The sequence below is a fragment of the Saimiri boliviensis genome, chromosome 12 (assembly GCF_048565385.1).
Source record: "Saimiri boliviensis isolate mSaiBol1 chromosome 12, mSaiBol1.pri, whole genome shotgun sequence".
NCBI lineage: Eukaryota > Metazoa > Chordata > Mammalia > Primates > Cebidae > Saimiri > Saimiri boliviensis.
In genome coordinates, this window is record NC_133460.1 from 80115002 (window position 1) to 80137250 (window position 22249).

At 44.1% G+C, this 22249-nt stretch overlaps 1 protein-coding gene across 50 annotated transcripts in view; it reads right to left on the bottom strand.

The window, feature by feature from the left end:
* The window catches only part of SORBS1 (sorbin and SH3 domain containing 1), a 254213-nt gene that overhangs the window by 123349 nt on the left and 108615 nt on the right, over positions 1-22249 (bottom strand). For 30 of the 50 annotated variants that reach the window (XM_074382623.1, XM_074382621.1, XM_074382622.1 and 27 more), the window contains 3 exons: positions 8706-8760; positions 5077-5142; positions 1902-1997 (listed from right to left, as the gene is read on the bottom strand). In XM_074382623.1, the coding sequence (XP_074238724.1) occupies positions 1902-1997; positions 5077-5142; positions 8706-8715 (172 nt within the window). In that variant the 5' untranslated portion in view covers positions 8716-8760. The remainder of the gene's footprint in view (positions 1-1901; positions 1998-5076; positions 5143-8705; positions 8761-22249) is intronic. The other 20 variants (XM_074382630.1, XM_074382633.1, XM_074382631.1 and 17 more) reach the window with 1 other exon arrangement.

Sequence of the window (22249 nt, forward strand, 5' to 3'; positions counted from 1 at the left end):
GCAAAGTCTTCAAACACTTGTGGCCAATGGATATTAATCTGTGAGTGGTGGAGAGGGGCAAGTTTTCAGAGGTTTACTGTGCATCATGAAGTTAGGGGAACATGTCGGCAATGGTGAGTTCAGAGTAAATGGATGAGTTACAATATCAGCTGAAAACATTTCAAAATAAAAGCAGGTTTATGCCTTTGATTAAATGACATTTGGGTTGGTGAGCAGACTTCTGACCAGTTAGTAAGGCACAGTTCAAGAAAGTTTATGAAAGATGTCTCAAGCTTCCAGACCATCCTTCTCATTGAAAACCAGGTTGGTGATGTAGGGAAGTGGGGGCAGGGGTGGTGTTCTATGGAGAACAACTACTCCTTGCAGTTTTCCAATGGGAAAAGGAAAAGCAAATCTCCTTGGATCAGCAAGTCAAGACTCCCAAATTGCTGAGACAGAAGGATAAGCTGCCTGGCGAGAAAGCTCATGAGTAACAGCCTCACTTTCCAAATGTAACAAAGAAAACTCACAGCAACAAAAATGACCCAAAAGGCTAAATCCTTCAATGAGCAGTGTCCACTGAGCCTCAGCTGTCTTCCCAGGATCCTGGCATCTCCTACAGTTTCACTAGGACCTAATAACAGGCCTGGGTCAACTTTGAAAGTTTCCTTGAGAAAGATTTCAAAATACGCTTCAAAAGGTCTGAATGCCATCCTGCAGAAAATCACTCACAGGCAGGCAGGGAACCAGGGCACACCACACAGTTCCGGGAGGCACACACTCCAGTGTTTCTTTATGCGCAGCTGAGCTATGCAGAACACCACAGTTTTGTTTTGTTTTCTGACTGCTCACAGCCTAGATCCCTGACCCAAAATTGTCACAATTAGGATTACAGGTTGACATTCAAGGTGTGTGTTTGGGTATGTGAGTTCAGACGTCCAACTCACCCCCATTCCCGTCCAAGGGCAGGAAGAAGCAAAGCCTCTTCTCTCCTTGCTTTCCATGTCGGCAGCCCCCTTCCAACAACTCAGGGAGAATGATCATTAGCATTAGAGAAGAGAACAGACCTGCCTTGTCAGCACCTCTTGTATTGAACGCAATGCATAAAACCCACAACGTGTGGTGAGGCAAGCATCAGCCTTGGAGAGCATCTGACCTATCCAACTCTATCAAAAGGCTAAGTGACTGATGTCACCAAACTAGTGGGAAAACTGGTTCCTGGTCACTTCAAAAGGATGAAGGGCAACTGACGGGTGCAGCCCATCCATAGGTTCCTAAACACACAGCCCAGTTACTTCTGAAAGCGCCTTTGGATAAAGTACTACATAGGCCTCATATGTCCCACTTTGTACAAAACTGACATCTGAGCTGTAACTTCCCCAACCCCTGGAGGGGAGAGGCAGGAAGCGACTGCAGGAAATCGGGGAAGGCACAGGGGATGCTCTGGGATGGCCCAGTGAGCATCACAGAGGCAAGTCTAGGTTTGACACCTAAGGCAGCTGCTTCAAATTCAGCCCAGTTCAGAGGTTCTCTGTGAGACCGGGTTAATTCTCAAGGAGACTGCAGTTTCTGCTAAAGTACTTGGAGTTGGAAACCTCTAGGGAGAGCCTAGGATGTCCATGCACCTCAGCCCCATCCCAAAGTGAAAGCTGAGGCTCTCGACTGACCCTCCTCCTAAAGGAAAGAGGGGCAAGGCCTCTGTCCTAAGTTCTTCCCCACACTCACTGGCTCCCAGAAAAACACACACAGACATTCACGTACACACACAGAAGAAAAAAGGAAACAAGCTGAGGAAGTGAAACGGAATGCCTCCTAAACATGCAAGGATTCAGCTCAAAGCGTGTGTTAGAAGAAAAGAAGAAAGGAAAACCATGCCATGATCCGCTCACAATTAAAGAAAATCAACCGACCCAAGGAGATACCTGGAGGGAGAACTAGGCCTGAGGCGTTTCTCACTGTCTTCACAGGAATGATTTTAACAGCAGAAATAGAGCGTGCACGTAAAGGGTAGGCAGTTGCTGAAAACACAAAAGGGTAAATGGTGCATCCAGAAGAACATTTGGGAAACACTCAGGCAGTTGAGGAACTGGGCAGGGACAATAGGAGGAAGTCGCCCACACAACAAGAACAATACAAAGGGCAGTAGATGCAGTAATTAAAAATAACCTGCTTTCTCTCTTTAGAGTTCTAGGCCAAGATGACAGACCCCTCCCCGCCAGTAATCACCCAAATACAGCTGGTCAGTGTTGATCAGTGGCTCCTGCCACACCAGGAGCTTGCCAAGGCTCTGGACAAAGATTTACAGAGGCACAGATGGCCTGGCAAACAGAGGAAGAGGAGAGCACTCAGGGTCCACAGGGCCTCTTGGGAGAAGGCTGGGGAGTGGGCTTCAAGGAGGAGGGCTGTGGCCCGTGGGCTCCAGATGAGTGAAGGAACAAAGGAATAAGATCATGAGCTGCTTGGTCCCTTCAGCCATCAGAGCTACTTCCCCCACAGCAAAGCTTCTGGGGTCTTGTTCCTGCTCTGACAATCACAGCCCTCTGGACCCAAGCAAATCAGAACCCCCATCTGTTGGACAGCAGATGGCCTTGCTTAAACCCACCCTTTCCTGGTCAGGAGGTGCCAAGTGTCCAAGAGCATATGTAGTCCTTGGGCAGCACCCAAGTGTACAGCCCAGGACCTCAATGCCCAGCTGAGCTAAGGCAGAGTAGGGCTGCCTGCCCAGGATGCAGTGAAGGCCACCGCTCAAATGTCCTGGGTGCCCACACTTATCTATCTGCAGGGTCTCTGGGCTCCCTGCCTGCCCAGATTCTGTAATCTCATGATAGGCACATCCCTAACTCTTCTCACAATGAGCCTGTTGTGAGGCCTCCCCTCGTACTCTCTCTTAAGGGCAGCACATAAAGAGGGCTGGGAGTTCTGTGCAAGGGTGCCAAAGTCAATTGTGGCCACAGATCTATAGAATCACAGCAGGTAGGGCTGCCTGGGACCAAGATCATCACTGCAGAGTCAGCATCGTCCTGGTAAGCCTGTCAAGGCAACGGAAGGGAGGCCTGTCGGCCAGGGGCAGTGCACCTTCTAGTCCGTCCTGCTGCCAGCTGACCTCGTAAGGTATGGGGCAGTCACACGGCACCTGGCCATCAAGGACTAGGTTGCGAATGACACTGCTGCATGTATTAAAGACAAATGTGCTCTTACAGCATCCTTCTGTCTGCTCCACCTGGGAGGTGGGCTTGGGGGAGACTTTTGTAACCATTTTCAGAGGGAGCAAGAGGCTCAGCAAACTGCTCAGGCTCATTCAGTTCTCAGACAGAGAGGCTAAGACTGGAACTCAGCTCTCCCAGCTCCAGTTCAGTTCCTCAGGCCACTCTGATGCCCTTCAGATGACTTCTGCCTGCTTGTTTCTGGACAAAGGTGAGTCTCACCAAGGAGAGAATGGGGCCCACTCCACATGCCACCCTCCTCCACATGCCTTAAGTCTCTTGTATAAATGAGTTCACATGGATGGGGTTGATGACCCCACAGGTTTTAAACACACAGAGCCCCACCCCTTCCCATGCTCCTCACTGGATGCTAAACACATGCCTGCAGCCACTCCACAGCACTGCCCCTCAAAGTTCTCTAAGGACAACTTGGTAGAGACTGTACAGGACTCCACACCAGGGGTGCAGAAGGGAGGCCAGACAGGGAGGCAAGAACAGGAGCGTGGCAGGTCCCCTCCTGCCACCAAGGAACCCACCCCCATACCACCTGGGCCCTGTACCCCAACCCCTCCTAGTCTCTCGGCATACCCTCTACAGCTGCTTCCTCTTAGTTCACATTTTGCCTTGTCTTAAAAAGAACACTTTGCTGATCCAGATGGAAATTACAAAGGTCAAAAGGCCAAATTGTTTGAAATTATTCTTTGAGAAATGCATCTTGACTTAAATGCCCAATGCCAGGATTCTCACCCTTCCTCTTGTATACCGTAAGATATAGTTGGCTGAGTGGTCATTCCAATTCTGAATTTGAGGCAGAAATAAATACAGCAGATCATAAAATTCCCTCATCTGGTAGATAAGGGAACCCACATCCACAAAGATAAAGGATCTCTCAAGTGTCCTGTTCATGAGCGGCAGAGCTGAGACTTGAACCCATGCCTTGTCACTCCAGCTGGAGTGTCCATCACACCACACAGTAAAAGTGGCACCATGGGACCTGTCGCCAGGCTATCTGTGCAGCCACACTGAGGTCAGGATGAAAGTCTCCAGGCCAAGGAGTACCTCAAAGTTCATCACATCCATCATTCATTTCACATTTAAATCTTTTCTCCTAAAATTTTAAAAAACTGAAACTATGAGAGGATGTGCATAAAATTAATGCCAATGAAATAATTTATTTTAATGATTTAGGCTCTTGCCTTAGGGTCAGGACTGTGAACACATCACTGTTTATTATGTATAGGTGAAGGTGAAAGGCTGAGCAATGGTATTTCAGGCTGATAAATGCCATCTGAACCAGACATGAAGCATGCCTTGGTCCATGTATCTGATCAGTTATTCACAGCAACCTTGTGAGCTAGGGAAAGTTTTTAATACCTCACAGTGGGAAAATGGCAGTCTCAGACTCCTGAAATACAAGAACAGGTTCCGAGTCTCAGAAAATCAGTGTGGGGAACAGGTCTCCAGTTTATGTCTTGGTTAGACCAGTGATGTTCACACCAAGCAGATGGGATGGCCCCAGCCTGCAATAGTCCACAACTTTAGAAATGCTTTGCAGTACAGGCCGGGCATGGTGGCTCATGCCTGTAATCCCAGCACTTTGGGAGGCCAAGGCAGGTGGATCACCAAGTCAGGAGTTCAAGACCAGCCTGGCCAAGATGGTAAAACCGTGTATCTACTAAAAATACAAAAATTAGCCGGGCATGGTGGCAGGTGCCTGTAATCCCAGCTACTTGAGAGGCTGAGGCCGGAGAATTGCTTGACCCAGGAGGCAGAGGTGGCAGTGAGCCAGGATTGTGCCACTGCACTCCAGCCTGGGAGACAAAGCAAAACCCCGTCTCAAAAAAAAAAGAAATACTTTCCAGTACTGATCCAGACGTCTCCCTAAGAACCTTACCTTTGTCTTGCCCATTACTGCTGGGTGCCAAGCCATTCACCACAGCTTTCGAACCACCATCACATTCTGCAAGAAAGAAAGAGAGCATGAGGTTTGTGAGTATGCTGCCCCAGCGCTTACTGAGTCCTACATGGCACCAGGTGCTGGGGTTGGAGTCAGGAGGAAGCAGAGGGGTCCTGCCCTGTCAGATACTTTCAGACCTCTAGGCCCTGGTTCCTATGAAACCCTCTGCCAAGAATGTTTCCTCCTCCCTTCTTACCTGATGGAAATTCCATGCACCCTTGAGGCTCTCCTCAGATTTCATGTCTTCTGTGTTGGCTGAGAGTTTCCTGAGTTCTGCTCAGTTACAGAAACTGAGGCCTTCCCTGTTCACCTGCAACCTAAGCCCCACCCAAGTCCCCATCCCAAAATAGATGGAGGCAGGCCAAGAAAGGCAGGCGGGCAGGCCATGTCACCCTGGGAGATGTGTGTTGGAGGAAACCCCTTCAAGCCCAGAGTTAACCACGCTACAAACATAATCATATTTGGGTTTTTAAACACTGACTTGCCTAGATCTGAGGATCCATGCTTATCATTCCATGATTAGCATCTCATTTTATCCTTAAGACTCAGACATCGAGAACTAGGATTTAGAAATGCCTATTTTATAGATAAGAAAATTGAGGCAGAGAAGATTCCAGGCCTGCCCAAAATCACTAGGCTGAAATCTGAACTTTGGTCTGCCCATATCACAGCTCATCTTCTTACTACCCAAATGGGATAAACATTTGGGTTTCCTGATGTACACATATAGATATATATATTCTATATCTCTAAATGCTGGGACTGAAGCTTAGTCTAACACCCCTGTAATTCATTAGGCTGAGACTCAACCTAAGCTCTTAACAATCAGCATCCCCAAAGGGTGGATGCCTGCTGGACACCACACCGACAGGTTGGTCTGGATGCTGCCTGTGGCCAGACACGAGCTGGATCACTGCCCCACCTGGTGCCTCGATGCCCTCATGCTGGCCCCCAGACTGTGTCCTGTTAATTCCCCACATCCACCTACAGGTGAAGGCCAATTCTCCCAGATATCTCCCTTGAGCTAGATGTGTGGAAGGAGGGTGCTGGTGAGAAGGCCAGAAATCCACGTACCTGCTCTAGTTCCTTCTGTGACTGTGGCCTTGCTCCAGGCCTCCCCAGGCTAGTGTGGCGCAGCCTCTGAGCTACCAGCAGGCCCAGCCCCATGTTCTTCCTTTCTTTTAATTAAATGTAACAACCAAACTTGAAGAAATTTTAGAAAAGTAAACTCCATCTCCTGAAACTCAAACCTCTGCAGCACAATGTTGGTGTCCAACTTCCTGAGTTTGATTCAACAACACTACATACTAGCTGAGTGATCCCAGCCATATTATTAACCCCTCAGGGCCTCAGTTTTTCCATTTGTGTAATGAGGGTGGCAAACTGCGCCCCGCCTGTGAGGGTTTTCCAGGAGAATGTAACAAGATCATACAGGTGAAGAACTTCTCTTGGTGACTGCCAGCCCTGTACAAACTTGGGATAAAGAGAATCCACCATTTTTACACTGCTCTTTCCATCGGTGATTAAAACAAATATTTTCCATGTAGCTACTTTTCTCTTAATGACTATTTTAATAGCGGCATAATATTCCATCAAGTAAATACACATAACGTACTTATTCATACCTCCCCACCACCACTCCCTGCTTCATGTGGGTGATGTTTTTGTTTCCTTGGAATTAAGACAGAAATTCCCAAGAGTGGGATCATCAGGTCGAAGGCTCCAGAATTTCTGAACTCTTCCTAGGCAATGCCTCCTTCCAGCCGCCGACCTGAGAGAGCAATTCTGGGGAGAAGTCTCCCGGGCTTTTCCACACCCTTCTTCCAGGTCCCTCCCTTCCTCCTTCTCTGGCCCTTAATGCCAGGAATGGTAATGCAAAGTTAGGCCAGTTCCACCACCAGAAGAGAAAGTAGCTTTAGGCTACAGAGAAAAAATTAAAAGCAAAATAAAGCAAAACACCATGGCCTGTTTTAAATGACAATAAAAGCAAAAAGCCAAGGAGACAACACAAAACCAGTTATGAAGCAGGAGCTACTGGCAGAACCAAGCCCGCTGGAAGGGGAAAAGGTGCACAGCCTCTTCGCACACAGCAAAAACACTCAAGGAATTGCTGAGAAGCCAAGTCCCTGGCTTTGCAGGGAGGAACTCTGAGCTTGTAACGGTAGGAATCCAAAGATGAAGCGTTCGCCATTCCTTGGACATGAAGTTCAGCCCTTGAAAAGCACTGCCTAAGGCCGGGCACAGTGCCTCACATCTGCAGGTGGATCACCTGAGGTCAGGAGTTTGAGACCAGCCTTGCCAACATGGTAAAACCCTGTCTCTACTAAAAATACATAAAAGAAAAATTAGCTGGATGTAGTGGCACATGCCTGTAATCTCAGCTACTCAGGAGACTGAGGCAGGAGAATCACTTGAACCCAGGAGGCAAAGACTGCAGTGAGCCAAGACCACGCCACTACACTCCAGCCTGGGTGACAGAGCAAGACTCCATCTCTAAATAAATAAATAAATAAATATATAAATAAATAAATAGCATCACCTCACTTAATCCTCACTAAATCCCAATGAACTGGTGCTTTTTATTATGTCCATTTTTGCAGAGGAAAATGCACAGAAGGGTCCATCACAGGCCCAAGGCTATGCAACCAGTAAACAAGGAGGTCAGGGTGTGAGCCTGAGCTATTCCATCCCAGAGCCTTCCTAGGTCTTAACTACAAATTGTCCTACTCAGAACTTAGCAAATAAATGGAAAAGGGTGATTTTTAATCCACAGAGGTCACTGACAACACTCAGAAAATACTGCAGGACTGAGAGACCCTGAATAAGATATCGACAGGGTCATCCTCCCACCCCACAGCCTGCCCCACCTATAGGTCTCAGGAGGCTCCAGGGCATGTTCAGTAGCCTAGGTGGGCCTTAATCTCCAGATGGAAACTCCTCTGCTCCAATTTTGGGCTGGAAAGCTGACAGCTCTTGGCTGCATGATGAGCAGGGATCTGTTCCCCTCTCTGTCTTCCCTAACCCATGTTTTCTACCCCAGCTCAAAGCAAAAAGTACTCAAAACTGATTATTTCTTTAGGTCTTGACTTTTACTACCAAAGGCAAAGCAAAAGAGGAAGCAAACTGCTGTACTATCCCAGATGAAGGAAGCATTAGATTAGCTCACATCCTGCAGCAATTATGGCCAATCTGTTTACTTTTGCTGCAGTCACTCAGATTAAGAAATGCCAAGGAGATGAATACATATGTCAAATTTTATCAAATTGTAAACTTAAAATATCTGTGGTTTATGGTATGCCAGTTACATCTCAATAAAGAGAAAGAGGGCTCATGTGCATGTAAAGTGTATTGCAGAGTTCTTTGGCAACAGCAGTAAGCACTCAAAAAATCATTAACCATGAAGGTGATGATAGTGATGATGACAACTTATGACAAAGCTTTGGCACTCGCCCAGGTTGCAAAAAATAAAAAAACGCCACTGGGGCCTTTGGAGTACGTGGGAAATCTGGGTAAACTGCCCAGTTTGGTAGACATGACAAGAGAAAGATGAGTTTAAAATGACTTACCAGAGCTCATGGTGGTGGCAGGACAAGTCGTCTGCAACTGGGGCTCTGAACTGCTCTGTAGAAAAACAAATACCACACAATGCAATTGATGAATGGCAGGTTCGCGATCAATCCCAATGGTTAGTATTAAAAATGCAAACACTGTAACCCTTGATAAAACAGAGCTGAACCAGGAGTCACCTGGCCAGGCTTCTAGTTCATGGTCACCCACATACTATTGTGACCTTGGGTACATCACCCAACCTCACTGGTTTCAATATTGTTGCCCATATTTGTTCTGATGTTATCTAAGACCCCTTTCAGATCTAAAATTCTATTAAAAACCCCACACTATTTAAGTGCACATGGTTTAAAGTGAGGGTAAAGGGCAAAAACACATTTTAGAAGAAAGAGGTAAAATCACAACACAAACCGATTTGAAAACTTAATGATTCTACTGAATGCTTATTTATAGCTTACTATGCACAAGGAAATGTTCTCAATGCTTTAAATATATTAATGCATTTGACCCTCACAACCCTATGAGGTAAGCACTAATATCATGTTAGTTCACACAGATGGGGAAACCGAGACACAGACAGGTGAAGCTGTGTGCTTGCCGCAGTGAAGGAGCTGATACCGGAACCCAGACAGCCTGACTTTCTGATCCAAGTTCCTATGCACTGTGCTCTACTACCTGGAGGTGGGAACCAATACCTGATGTTCAAATGGATAACCCCTTTATTTAGTAGGGTTTCAAATTGAAGAACGCTTAAATTGTACCGACAATGCCCTAATATATGTCCAGAAGATCTTTTACCGAGTTATAGTTTGCATACAACTAAATATATCCATTTTAGTTGTATAATTCGATGCGTTTTGACAAATGTATACATCCTATAACCACCACTGCAATCACAATATACAGCTTTTCCATCACCCCAAAAAGTTTCCACGTGTATCTCTGCAGCCAAGTACCATCTCAGTTCTCTGTTAAGGAATGATGTGTTTTCTATTACTATTGTTTTACCTTTTCGAGGATTTTATATAATGGGTATCATAGTACAAGTAATCCTTTGTGTCTGGCTTCTCTCGTTTAGCATAACACTTTCAAAAAGCAACTGGTTAGATCTGGCTGGGTCAACTTCTGGACTCTTTTCTGTTACAGTGAGCTGTCTTTATCTAATACACTGTCTTGATTACTACAGTTTTACATAGTCTTGAAATCAGGTAAGGTGAGTGATATAGTTTGGACATTTGTCCCTGCCCAAATCTCATGTTAAAATGTAATCCCCGATGTTGGAGGTGGGCTTGGTGGGAGGTGTCTGGATCATGGGGGTGGATCCCTCATGGCCTGGTGCTACTTTGCAATCGTGAGTTCTCACAAGACGTGGTCATTTAAAGTTGTGTGGCACCTCCCCCACCCTTGCTTATGCTCTTGTCATGTGACACACCTGCCCCGTCTCTTCACCTTCCACCATGATTGGAAACTTCCTGAAGCTCCCCAGAAGCCAAGCAGATGCCAGCACCATGCTTCCCATGCAGCTAGCTTGCAGAACTACGAGCCAATTAAATCTCATTTCTTTATGAACGACCCAGTCTCAGGTATTTCTTTATAGCTATGCAAGAATGGCCTAATACAGTGAGTCTTCCAACTTGGTATTTTTTTTCCAAAATCATTTTGACTATTTTAGGTCCTTGGCATTTTCATATAAAGTTTAAAACTACCTTATCAATTTCTGCCAAAAAAAAAAAATTCTGTTGGGATTTTGACTGGAATCATGTTAAATTTATAGATCAATCTGTGAAAAAGTAACATTTTAACAATATTGAGTTAATACTGTTTTATTTTGCAGATAGAGACGGTATTTCTCTGTTGCCCAGGCTGGCCTCAACTCCTGGCCTCAACTCCTTCCAGTTCATGAGTATGGACTAGCTCTCCCTTTATCCAGGTATTCTTTACTTTCTCTTGGTAATGTTTTATAGTTTTCAAATTACAAGTCTTGTACATACTTTGACTAGTAAGGTCTTACTGAACATATCTGAAGGTCACACAATCTGAAAAACAAGTCCTCAGGATATGTAGAACCTTGATATTTTAAGTGTGGTCTACAGGCCATCAGCATTGGCATTAGCTGGGGGCTTAATGAAAATGCAGACATGGCCGGGCATGGTGGCTCATGCCTGTAATCCCAGCTCTTTGAAAGGCTGAGGCTGGCAGATCACCTGAGGCCAGGAGTTCAAGACTACCCTTGCCAAAATGGTGAAACTCTATCTCTACTAAAATACAAAAATCAATTGGGTGTGGTGGTGTACACCTGTAATCCCAACTACTTGGGAGGCTGAGGCAGAAGAATTGCTTGAACCTGGGAGGCAGAGGTTGTAGTGAGCTGACTTTGTATGTGCCACTGTACTCCAGCCTGGGTGACAAAGCAAGATTCCATCTACAAAAAGAAAAAAGAAAGAAAGAAAATGCAGAAGCTCAGACCCCATCCTGTATCTACTGAATCAGAATGGGCATTTTAACAAAATCCCAGGTGCTCCCTTTGCATTTTAAAGTATGAGAAGCAATGATGTAAAGGAAATCCCTGGTTCACAAATTCTATAATAGGGATGTGAAGATACAGTATAAAGGTCTGCAAAAAGAGACATGCTTTGGCTTCCTTTAAAAAAGAAAAAAAAAGCTGAAGTTGGACACTGGTTTCCTTTCTGGATGGTTGCTTTACTTACTGTCCTTGTAATTAACAGAATAGAATACTACCAATGAAAAGGAAATCATTCTAAGTCAGTCCCTGCAGCCCAAATCAGCAGCAACTTTGCCTCTGTCACTGTCAAATACATCTGAGACTATCTATGACCTTCAAGAGCTGTCCCCCGAGACAGTTCTGTAAGGTGTGGAAACATCTGTTCCTTCAATTGAGAAACACACACCTGCTGTTATCTGTATGTCCTCATGTTTTCCAATCCTAATTTTTGGTACCTTAGTTTGCCTACCAGGATCAAAAGGGTTGCTGTGATACCATCCAAATGTTTTTATTTTATAAATAATTTTTTTTATAATTTTCCCCACCATATAAATAATTTTCATGAGCAATTATATTATGCTAAGGTTTTATTCTTTAATTTTTTTCTTTTCTTTTCTTTTCTTTTTTTTTTTTTTTTTTTTTTTGAGACAGGATATTGAGCTATCACCCAGGCTGGAGTGCACTGGTGTGCTCACAGCTCACTGCAGCCTCACTCAACCTCCTGGGCTCAAGCGATCCTCCCACCTCAGCCTCCCAAATAGCTGGGACCACAGTCATGTGCTACCACGCCTGGCTAATTTTTTAAATTTTTATTTTGCAGATAGAGATGGTATCTCTCTATTGCCCAGGCTGGCCTCAACTCCTGGCCTCAAGCAACCCTCCTGCTTCAGTCTCTGAAAGTGCTGGGATTACAGGTGTGAGCCACCACTCCTGGCCCTTCCTCAATTTTTAAAGCATTATTAAAGAAATCTTTCTGATTCAACTGTGAAGCTACCTTAACTCAAATTATTTTCATTATTTTTTAAGTCGTTCCTAGACTTTAGATACATAAATAGCATATACACTGTTGTAAACATAATATCTGGACAGCTCTGTGTTCCAATTTTTAAATGTTTCATGAACATTTTTCTCAGATTCTATATATTCAGCATATCAATCATTTTAATGGCTGTATTTCATTGTAATGACACTCCATAATCCCTTTGTATAGCTTAGTTTAATTCATCTTAATTTAAAAAAACAAGTACAAAGCATGGAGATGTCTTATGAACCAAACAAAAAGGATACCTCAACTCATACGTGATGAGTAATCACTGTCATATGTGGGTAGCCCTTTGCACATTTCACATTTCTCAATATAGAAACTACTAAGTGTCAGCCCATCTTACAAACTGACCTAAAATAGACATGGTCAGGGATAATATTCAAAATAGTTAACCATCATTTTGCCACAAATGTCTACCAACTGGAGCAGACACCAGCTGCAGCACTCTCTGGGAGGCCCCTCCCTGTGACTGCTATTAACCATTTCATGGCTGGAAGGTGAGAGGGTAGAAAGGGAATGGATCCTGGGTGTTATCGGACTATTTTGATATTTTAAGAGCTAGTATGACAATAGTAGGTGACAATGACAATGCACAGGTGAGTACCAGCTCTTCACACGAGGACTTTTTGAGTAGCAGGTTCTGTTGTGTGTTCTCACTCTGCTGATTAAATCTGCAGCAGCTGATACTAACAAACAAGGGAGAGTTTAAAACAAAATCAAAAGTACTCAGGATGAACAGGCTGATTGAAGAAAAAGAACTGCAGCAGTGGCATCAGTGCCAAGGACAGCGCCCTGGTCCAGTCCCCCTGTGTGGTAGCAACAGCAGCAATGTCCTATCCAGACTATTCCAGGGCCTGATTCTGGCTCTGATCCCAGCCAGCTCAGCCTCCTGGAATTCCTGCCCCAGTTCTGAGTGCAGTTCTCCAACCTTCCATGAACTCCGTGAACTACCCAAGATCTTGCCAAAAAACCCCTTTTCAGTTTGAGTTCACCAGAGGTGGTTTCTGGTTATCTGCCACTCAAGAACCTTGACCAGTAGAATATGGGAGGGAGACGCCCCCAAGGTTCCATCTGAAGAGGAGAATCTTCATTCCTCTCTCCTTGACATGAGGCTGACCAGATCTGAATCTCAAGTGGTTCGGCAGTGGTTGTGTCTCTACAAACTTAAGTGCTCAGAGCCTGGACAGTGACGATGCATCCATGGAACTGCACAAACTGAGCTTGACCAGAACATGAAAGCTTTGAAAATCATAGTCTAGTCCCTGCTGTTTACTTAGAGATAATATGGGCCATTATAATCAGATGTAGAAGTTGAGAGTTTATTTTACATAAAAACCTCTAACACTTAATGTTTATTTAAAAACTAAGCTGTAAAGAGCCTGATTTGGTTAAGTACATGATGGTACGTCTTTGGAATGTCTCTTACAAGTCCCCTCCAAATGAGCCAGGCATCTTTGGGTAGAAGCCAAAAGGACCAACAGTGTACCATCTAGTGGCAAAATCAGATAACTGCAAGTGTGCAGTTAATTCCCTTAGTGAGTTGTAGGAACCTATAGCAGTGTCACAGCTGGAATGTGCCAGCCGAGGGTCAAACTGCCAGTCCATGCTTTGAGCAGCTTGGACCTGCCATACTTGATCAAAGTGCCACAGCATCAACACAGACATTCCATGAGAAGAACAAGATGTGAAGCGGCCAGAGTTGTTAAGAAATCATCCAGATAATTAACGGTTCCACATTGTTCCCCACCTTGCCAATCCCATGACCCTATGATTCTATGATAAGTTTTGATGACACAAAATGATTAATTACTAAAAAGCTAAAGTTACACTCATGCTTCCAGCTGAAAAACAACTAAATATGGATTGTTTACCAGGGAAGGAAACAAGGTCTTTATATGGATAGTTTAGGGATATACATACTAGGGAGAAACTGAATATGTCTATAAAAATGAATTCAAGGTCCTGCAAGGTTCTTGGAAAACAAAGAGCCTTTGGTGAAATCTCCTAGCCAGCATGCTCCAGCTTCTCCTATGCACTATGGTGTTTTGCCTCCATACCTCTCCCATCCCCAACAATAGATTGTAAATTATCTGGAAAGGAAAAACTGTATCATCCTCAGCACTGGGCATGCAGTAGGTGCTCAGTCATGGCCTTTTCCCTCGCCTCTGTTTAACCTTCAGAACCTAACTTCGGAGACTTACCATCAAGATAAACAACAGCCTCCTTAACTCCACTATGGCTCTTTAAAAGGAAGCCAGCTCCCCACTTGAACAAAAGGCAGGTTATACCCTAGCTCTGTTATTTTTTTTCTTTTCTTTTTTTCCTAGTCTAAGGTATTTTGTTAGGCCCTAGCTTTAAATCCAATCTGGGGCCAGGCACAATGGCTCACAGCTGTAATGCTGTAATCCCAGCACTTTGGGAGGCCGAGGTGGGCAGATCACTTGAGGTCCCAGTACCTCAAGGCCAGCCTGATCAACATGGTGAAACCCTGTCTCTACTAAAAATATAAAAATTAGCCAGGCATGGTGGTGAACACCTGTAGTCTCAACTACTCTGGAAACTAAGGCAGGAGAATCACTTGAACTTGGGAGACTGAGGCTGCAGTGAGCTGAGATCGCACCATACTCTAGCCTGGGTGACAGAACAAGACTCTGTCTCAAAAAAAAAAAAAAAAGAAAAATCTGAGACTGGGCATTGTGGCTCACACCTGTAATCCCAGCACTTGGGAGGCCAAGGCAGGTGGATTGCTTGGGTTCAGAATTCAAGACAAGCCCGGGCAACATGGCAAATCCTGTCTCCACCAAAAATAGAAAAATTAGCCAGGCATGGTGGTGCATGCCTGTAATCCTAGCAACTCTGGAGGCTGAGGTGGGAGGGGCGCTTGAACACAGGAGGCAGAGGTTGCAGTGAGACAAGATGGTGTCACTGCACTCTAGCCTGGGTAACAAGAGTGAGACCCTGTCATTAAAAAAAAAAAAAAAAAAAAAAAAAAACACCTAATCTGGGACTTGATTTTATATTTGTGCAGCTACTTCCAATGGCTTAAAAAGAATAGAGACAGCATACAGAGCCCAGAATAAATGCTTGGCCTTATTTCTTTGTACTGTGCTGATCCACTAGCAGAGCCACATTTCTCCAATTTTTCAATAGCTCCTTCTCTTCTCAATCTCTATTAATGTTATTTCTCTTCAAATGCAGCCTCTACATTATTGCAAAGGGTGCAGAAGACTCCTCGAAAAGCCAGAAAGGATAAACACTGAGTCATCAATACTTCCTTTCAAGGGGAAGAAAGTAGGATAACTTGACCCTGACATTAACTTCAGTCTAGAATCCCATGACACTGCTGGGAGCTCAGAACACAACAAGCACAAAGTTTCTGTGAAAAGACCAATGTTTCTGGAGAGGGAGCAATAGGAAAACACATCAGAAAGGCCATCCTCCACATCCTCTCATTTCCTCCTGGAGTCCCTCCAACCCAGTTTCCGTTCTAACCAATTATTTGAAATGGCCTTCAGAAAGGTTTCCAGTGCACATGCATGGCCAAGTCCGACGGTTTCTGCAGTGGTCGGGGCTACACTGATCTTTCCACTGCACTTAAGACAGTTAACTCCTTCCTCCTCCCCACACTTTCTGGTCTTGATTTCTAAGTGTCATTGTGAACTGATTTACACTGGGCCATAAGGATCCTTCTAGAACAGGGCCTCTTCAGTTCTTCAGAAGTTTAGGGAACCAGAGGGCCCCTAAGCTAGTCTTTATTCCGTTCCAACGACATGCTCACTTTAGAACCAGAAGCATCTATGTAGGTTACCCAGCCCAGTTTCCTGGTTTTCCAACATTGTTTGAAGGAGGTTCCATGAGCCCCCTCCAGCCACTGTGCTGGCACCCACCTACATACTCCCCAGCTTTCTTCAACCTGGGTCAAATTTCAATAGGGGAAAAAATCCACAGGGTTCCCATATACTCAGAGGGGTTGGCTCGGCAGTATGAGGGCAACGGAAAGGCAGCAAAGCTTCCGGGAAAGAATATTACATCTAAAACACAGGCCTGAAGATACCATTCAAAAACATTTCTTTAGTACCTACTCTGCACCCAGGAAAGTGCTTAGCCCAGGGGAGACCAACATGATCAGATTAGACAGGATTGATGTCTTTGAGGCCATCACAGGGTTGTAGGGTGGCAGATCTGGCCCATTTAAATATAATACAATGGAATAACCCTTCTGCTAACAATCTGGCTTAAGTGACATGGGAGCGCAAACGGAAAAGGAATAAATTCTGCATGAGAGAGAGAAAATCAAGGAATGAGTAAATACCAAAATTTTCAAATGTTCAATGGCATGCCTTCTAAAATCACCTCAAATGTCACACTTTTGGAAACACGGATCTAAAAATTCAAGTCCAAATTTAAAGTGCCATAAGGCCCTGCAGGATCACGTCCCAGTTACTTTTCCAGTCTCATCTCCCTCACATCCTCCCATGAGTCCGAAACTCTGCATCTACCATACTTGCTATTCCTACTGAATTCTGACAAGAGTCCCCGTTTCCAAGACTTTAATCTTGTTGCTTCCCACTAATGCCCTTTCCTTCATCTCTCCCAAATTTAAGGCCAATCCCAATAGCCAGAGGCACTCACCCAACAAAAACTAAAGGGTTTTATTTCCATCTAGTTTTTATTTTATTTTACTTTATTATTATTTTTTCTGTGGTTACACTGGCTGGAAATAGTTTTGGTTTCGATCCCTATTAAAAGTCATGAAGATGAGGAACTCTTGTTTTCTTTGTGACAGAGTCTCACTCTCTCATCCAGACTGGAGTGCAGTAGCACAATCTTGGTTCACTGCAACCTCTGCCCCCGCTCCAGGTTTAAGTGATTCTCGTGCCTTAGTCTCCTGAGTAGCTGGAATTACAAGAGTGTGCTACCTGGCCTGGCTAATTTTTGTATTTTTAGAAGAGACGGGTTTCACCATGTTGGCCAGGTTGGTCTTGAACTCCTGACCTCAAGTGATCCACGTCCCTCGGGCTCCCAAAGTGTTGGGATTACTAGTATAAGCCACTGCACCCAGCCAGGAACTCATTTTAATAAGACCTATTTATGATCACAAAATTCAGAAAGCCCATGCCCAAACTCCACTAACATTATCAAACTCTCATTCCAAGTCCACGTCAGAGAATGGGCAGATTTGGAGCTAGAACATTCACCACCGATAAATCTGTAATCATTTTATGTTTTTTACCTTTTATACTTGAGTGAAACCTTTAAATAAACATAAAATCTTGACTTCTGTCCCAACAAGCAAATTCAGCCCCCCAAACAGTTTCAACTCTTATAAATGCAATATTATTTCAGCTTCAAAAAACAGAATTTAAGAGATAATTTGTAATTATATATTACATTGACTACATATTAAAATGCATGGCTTGCAGCAAACAAAACAGATGGGTTAATATCCTTAATCTAATGTCATCATACTAATTGCCAAGAAAAAATATTTTTAGAGGCATGAAGAAATTATTCCCGGAAGAGAAAATGCAAATAATAAACAAATCTATGAGGAAACATTTACTTAACCCAACTAGTTAATAAATATATTAAGTCCTGGCACAGTGGCTCACACCTGTAATCCCAGCAGTTTGGGAGGCTGAGGTGGGCCAGATCATCTGAGGTCAGGAGTTCGAGACCAGCCTGGCCGACATGGCAAAACCCTGTCTCTAATAAAAATACAAAAATTAGCCAGACATGGTGGCAGGCACCTGTAGTCCCAGCTACTCTACTCAGGAGGCTGAGGCAGGAGAATCACTTGAACCCGGGAGGCAGAGGTTGCAGTGAGCCAAGATCATGCCACTGCACTCCAGCCTGGGCAAAAAGAGTGAGACTCTGTCTTAAAAAATATATATATAGTGACTAACCATCTTTTCTACTTATTACATTAGTCCAAAAATTTAAAAAAACTAATAATGTGGGAAAATGCAAAGACACTGGCTTTCTCCTATACAGCCAGTGACACTACATTTTTACCATTATGTTCAGCAATACACACCAAGAGCTATGTACCGGATATCCTTGTGCTTTAGGAGAATCTAGTCTAAAGAAAGAAAGAAACTTGAATGACAATCATGCTATATATACAGAGATGTTTACCATAGCTTTATTAATCATAGTGAAAGCCTTGAAACACTCTGGTGTTCAATAACAGAGGAGTTAATTACCTGACCACATATCCACTGGGGGGGACTGTTCAACAGTTATGAGATTAACTAACATAGACCATACAACACTGGAAAAGATTTCTCATAAGATGAGGTGACTAGAGCAGGGTATAAGTCTGTGTGACATTTGTGACATATCTAGGGTATAAGGCTGGAGTTCAGTGGTGTGATTTCTGCTCACTGTGACCTCCATCTTCCGGATTCAAGTGATTCTCTTGCCTCAGCCTCCTAAGTAGCTGGGACGACAGGTGTACACCACCACACCTGGCTAGTTTTTATATTTTTAGTAGAGATAGGGTTTCACCATGTTGGCCAGGCTGGTCTTGAACTTTTGACCTCAGGTGATCCACTCGCCTTGGCCTCCCAAAGTGCTGGGGATTACAAGCATGACCCACCATGCCCAGCTCTGTGATTATAATTATATAATAGGAAAAAGTACATGCATATCTTAAAAAGAAAATATGTCTAAACTCTAATAGTGATTGTGACAGCATGGAATTATAGATAACATTTTTTCTGTTTTCCAAACTGTTTATAATATGATTATAATACATTTCTTTTCTTTTCTTTTCTTTTTTGAGACGGAGTCTCACTCTGTCACCAAGTGCTAGGCTGGAGTGCAGTGGCGTGACCTCGGCTCACCGCAACCTCCCCCTCCCAGGTTCAAGCAATTCTCCTGCCTCAGCCTCCCGAGTAGCTGGGACCACAGGCACGTGCCACCACGCCCAGCTAATTTTTTTGTATTTTTGGTAGAGACGGGGTCTCACCATGTTGGCCAGGATGGTCTCGATCTCTTGACCTCGTGATCCGCCTGCCCTGGCCTCCCAAAGTGCTGGGATTACAGGCGTGAGCCACCGCGCCTGGCCTATAATACGTTTCTTTTCTAATGATAAGTAATTTTTTTTTTTAGCTCCTACACAACATTTGATATGCGATTGTGCAATATTCAGAACTTGAAAGAAAAAATTCCAGGAGACAAGCTAAAAATGCCACTGACAGTCATGTCCATTAGAATACGGCAGAGCCACGTGATGCAATCTTCCAACAACTTGTGGGATTCCAACATTCATCACCAGTGAGTGCTTTTGTTTAATGAAGCCAAACCACTCCCATGAAGTTCCTTAGTAGGACAAAGGGGCAATAAACGGACTCAACTGTTCAGCCAAATTTCCTAAAGAAGCAATCGCACCAAAACATTTCATCTTAAAATAGTCAGCAGGGGCTGCCAGGTGACAACACACAAAGTACCCCCACTTCTCCCTAGGCCTGCTCATTGCCAAGTCCCTGCTTCTAACTCGACTTCATGCCATTCCAGAGCCCTGAGCTCCTTCTCAAATCCTTTATATGTAAAACTCTGGGCACACACAGTTTCTAAAACACGCATTGTTAACCAAGACAAGCCTTAAATGCAAAAACTGGCCTATTTGTGTTTCCCAAATATGGTTGTGTCTACAGAACAAAAACAAAGCTGTCTAATTGTAGCATCCAGTACATTTGGAGCCTTCTCCTTAGACAATCCAGATAACTCACAGTAGGGCAAATTCCCAAATTTATGAGATAAAAGCAAGACATCTTAGCTCTGTTTAAATCATAAATACAGAACCTCAAATTAATAAAGGCAAGCTGAGGACACAGAAGTCACTTTTCTTCTGAAGCACTCACTATACAACATCTACCAGTGAGAGATCATGAATGAAAGCAGTCTGGATTCTCAGAAGAATCAAAGTTGGGCCATAGTCCATAATACAGGTAAATGAAACGAAGAACTTCTGTGTGTGGCTGGGGGGGAAAAATGCATTAAAAAGCTGAAAAGCAGTCTGTTGGAGCTTGAAAATGGGAAAGCAGGGTGGGTTTGATATGGCAGGAGAGGTCTCCGCTCTTACAGACAATCCACAGTTCCCTCTCCACTTTTCTTTTAAACCACAAAATCCCTAAGGCTATGTATTTACCACATCATATATTATACAGACATCTGCAGTACAGGCCCATACCATGCTCAGGAATGAGGGAACAGAGGCTCCCTTCAGTAAAAAGACTTTGGGTATTTTGCAAATACATAACTCAAATACCTCAATTCATAATACTGGCTTGTTCAGGAATTGCTTATTTTCCTTAAGAAGTTTTGAACTTGTAACTGAATATATACTAACCTACCAAGAAGGTAACATGAAACACTGTAAACACCATCTTTTCTGAGAAAACCTCTCTTCTCGGTGGCATTTATTTAATAACTGAGGTGGAACACATATATACAGGCCCAAAATCAATAATCCCTGAGCACAGGCTCTGGGGCCATGGACCATGTCAGATCACAGCACCTCACTGCACTAAATGCAAGACCTTGCCTCCCACCACTCACTCACCCAGTGAATTATATCATGCTAGGAAGTCCCTTTTCTCTATCCTCATTTATTTTTACCCTAATTTTGACTAAAACTGCCTATTTTTGAAGATATCAGGTATAAAAGCTATATCCAACCTCTGAAATTACAGTACAACTTTCTGAAATGAGTTTTCTTCAAACCAAGATAAAACCACTAAAAGGCCAGGTGCAGTTGCTCAAGCCTGTAATCCCAGCACTTTGGGAGGCCAAGGCAGGTGGATCACCTAAGGTCAGGAGTTTGAGACCAGCCTGACCAACATGGAGAAACCCTGTCTCTAAAAAAATACGAAAAAATTAGCCAGGCGTGGTGGTGCATGCCTGTAACCCCAGCTATACAGGAGGCTGAGGCAGGAGAATCGCTTGAACCTGGGAGGTGGATGTTACGGTGAGCCAAAATTGTGCCACTGCACTCCAGCCTGGGCAGCAAGAGCAAAGCTCCATCTAAAAAAAAAAAAAAAAAACTAAAACATTCAATATAATATCAAGCTCACAGCAAAAATTCAATGAAACTATATTTTTTTAAACTTATGTTGTCTCTCAGACTACCTGGAAATAGGTTGGCATCTATTACACATTTATATATTTATACATATATAAACTAGTATCTATGTGTTTATATTCACACAAACACACATATAAACATACAGACACACAATTTGCCTATTTTACAGGCTTAGAAGGACCCTGGCTCAGTGGGCATCTGGCACACAATTTTGACTTGAGTTGTATATGTACCTAGTGGCTGCAGGGAAAAAACAAAAAGCCGGGTCAGAAGAACTCAGTTTGAATCCAAACTTTGGCAGGGCTGTGCAAACTGGAAAGTCCCTTAATTTGTTAGCCTCAGTTTACTCATCCGTAAAAGGAATTTAAAATACTACTTTAGTCCAGGCACGGTGGCTCACACCTATAATCCCAGCACTATGAAAGGACGAGGCAGGCGGATCACTTGAGGTCAGGAGTTTGAGACCAGCCTGGACAACACAGTGAAACCCCATCTCTACTAAAAATGCAAAAATTAGCCAGGTCTGTTGGTGTGCACCTGTAATCCCAGCTATTTGGGAGGCCAAGGCATGAGAATCTCTTGAACCTGGGAGGCAGAGGTTGCAGTGAACCAAGATTGTGTCACTGCACTACAACCTAAGTGACAGAGCAAGACACAATTTCAAAAACCAACCAACCAACCAACCAACCAACCAAATAAACAAAAACTCTACTTTCATTAAGTTCCCCCCACCCCCACCTCCATGATGGTCTCACTCTGCTGCCCAGGCTGGAGTGCAGTGGCACGATCTTGGCTCACTGCAACCTCTGCCTCCCGGGTTCAAGCGATCCTTTTGCCTCAGCCTCACTAGTAGCTTGGACTACAGGCATGCATCATCATGCCCGGCTAATTTTTGTATTTTTAG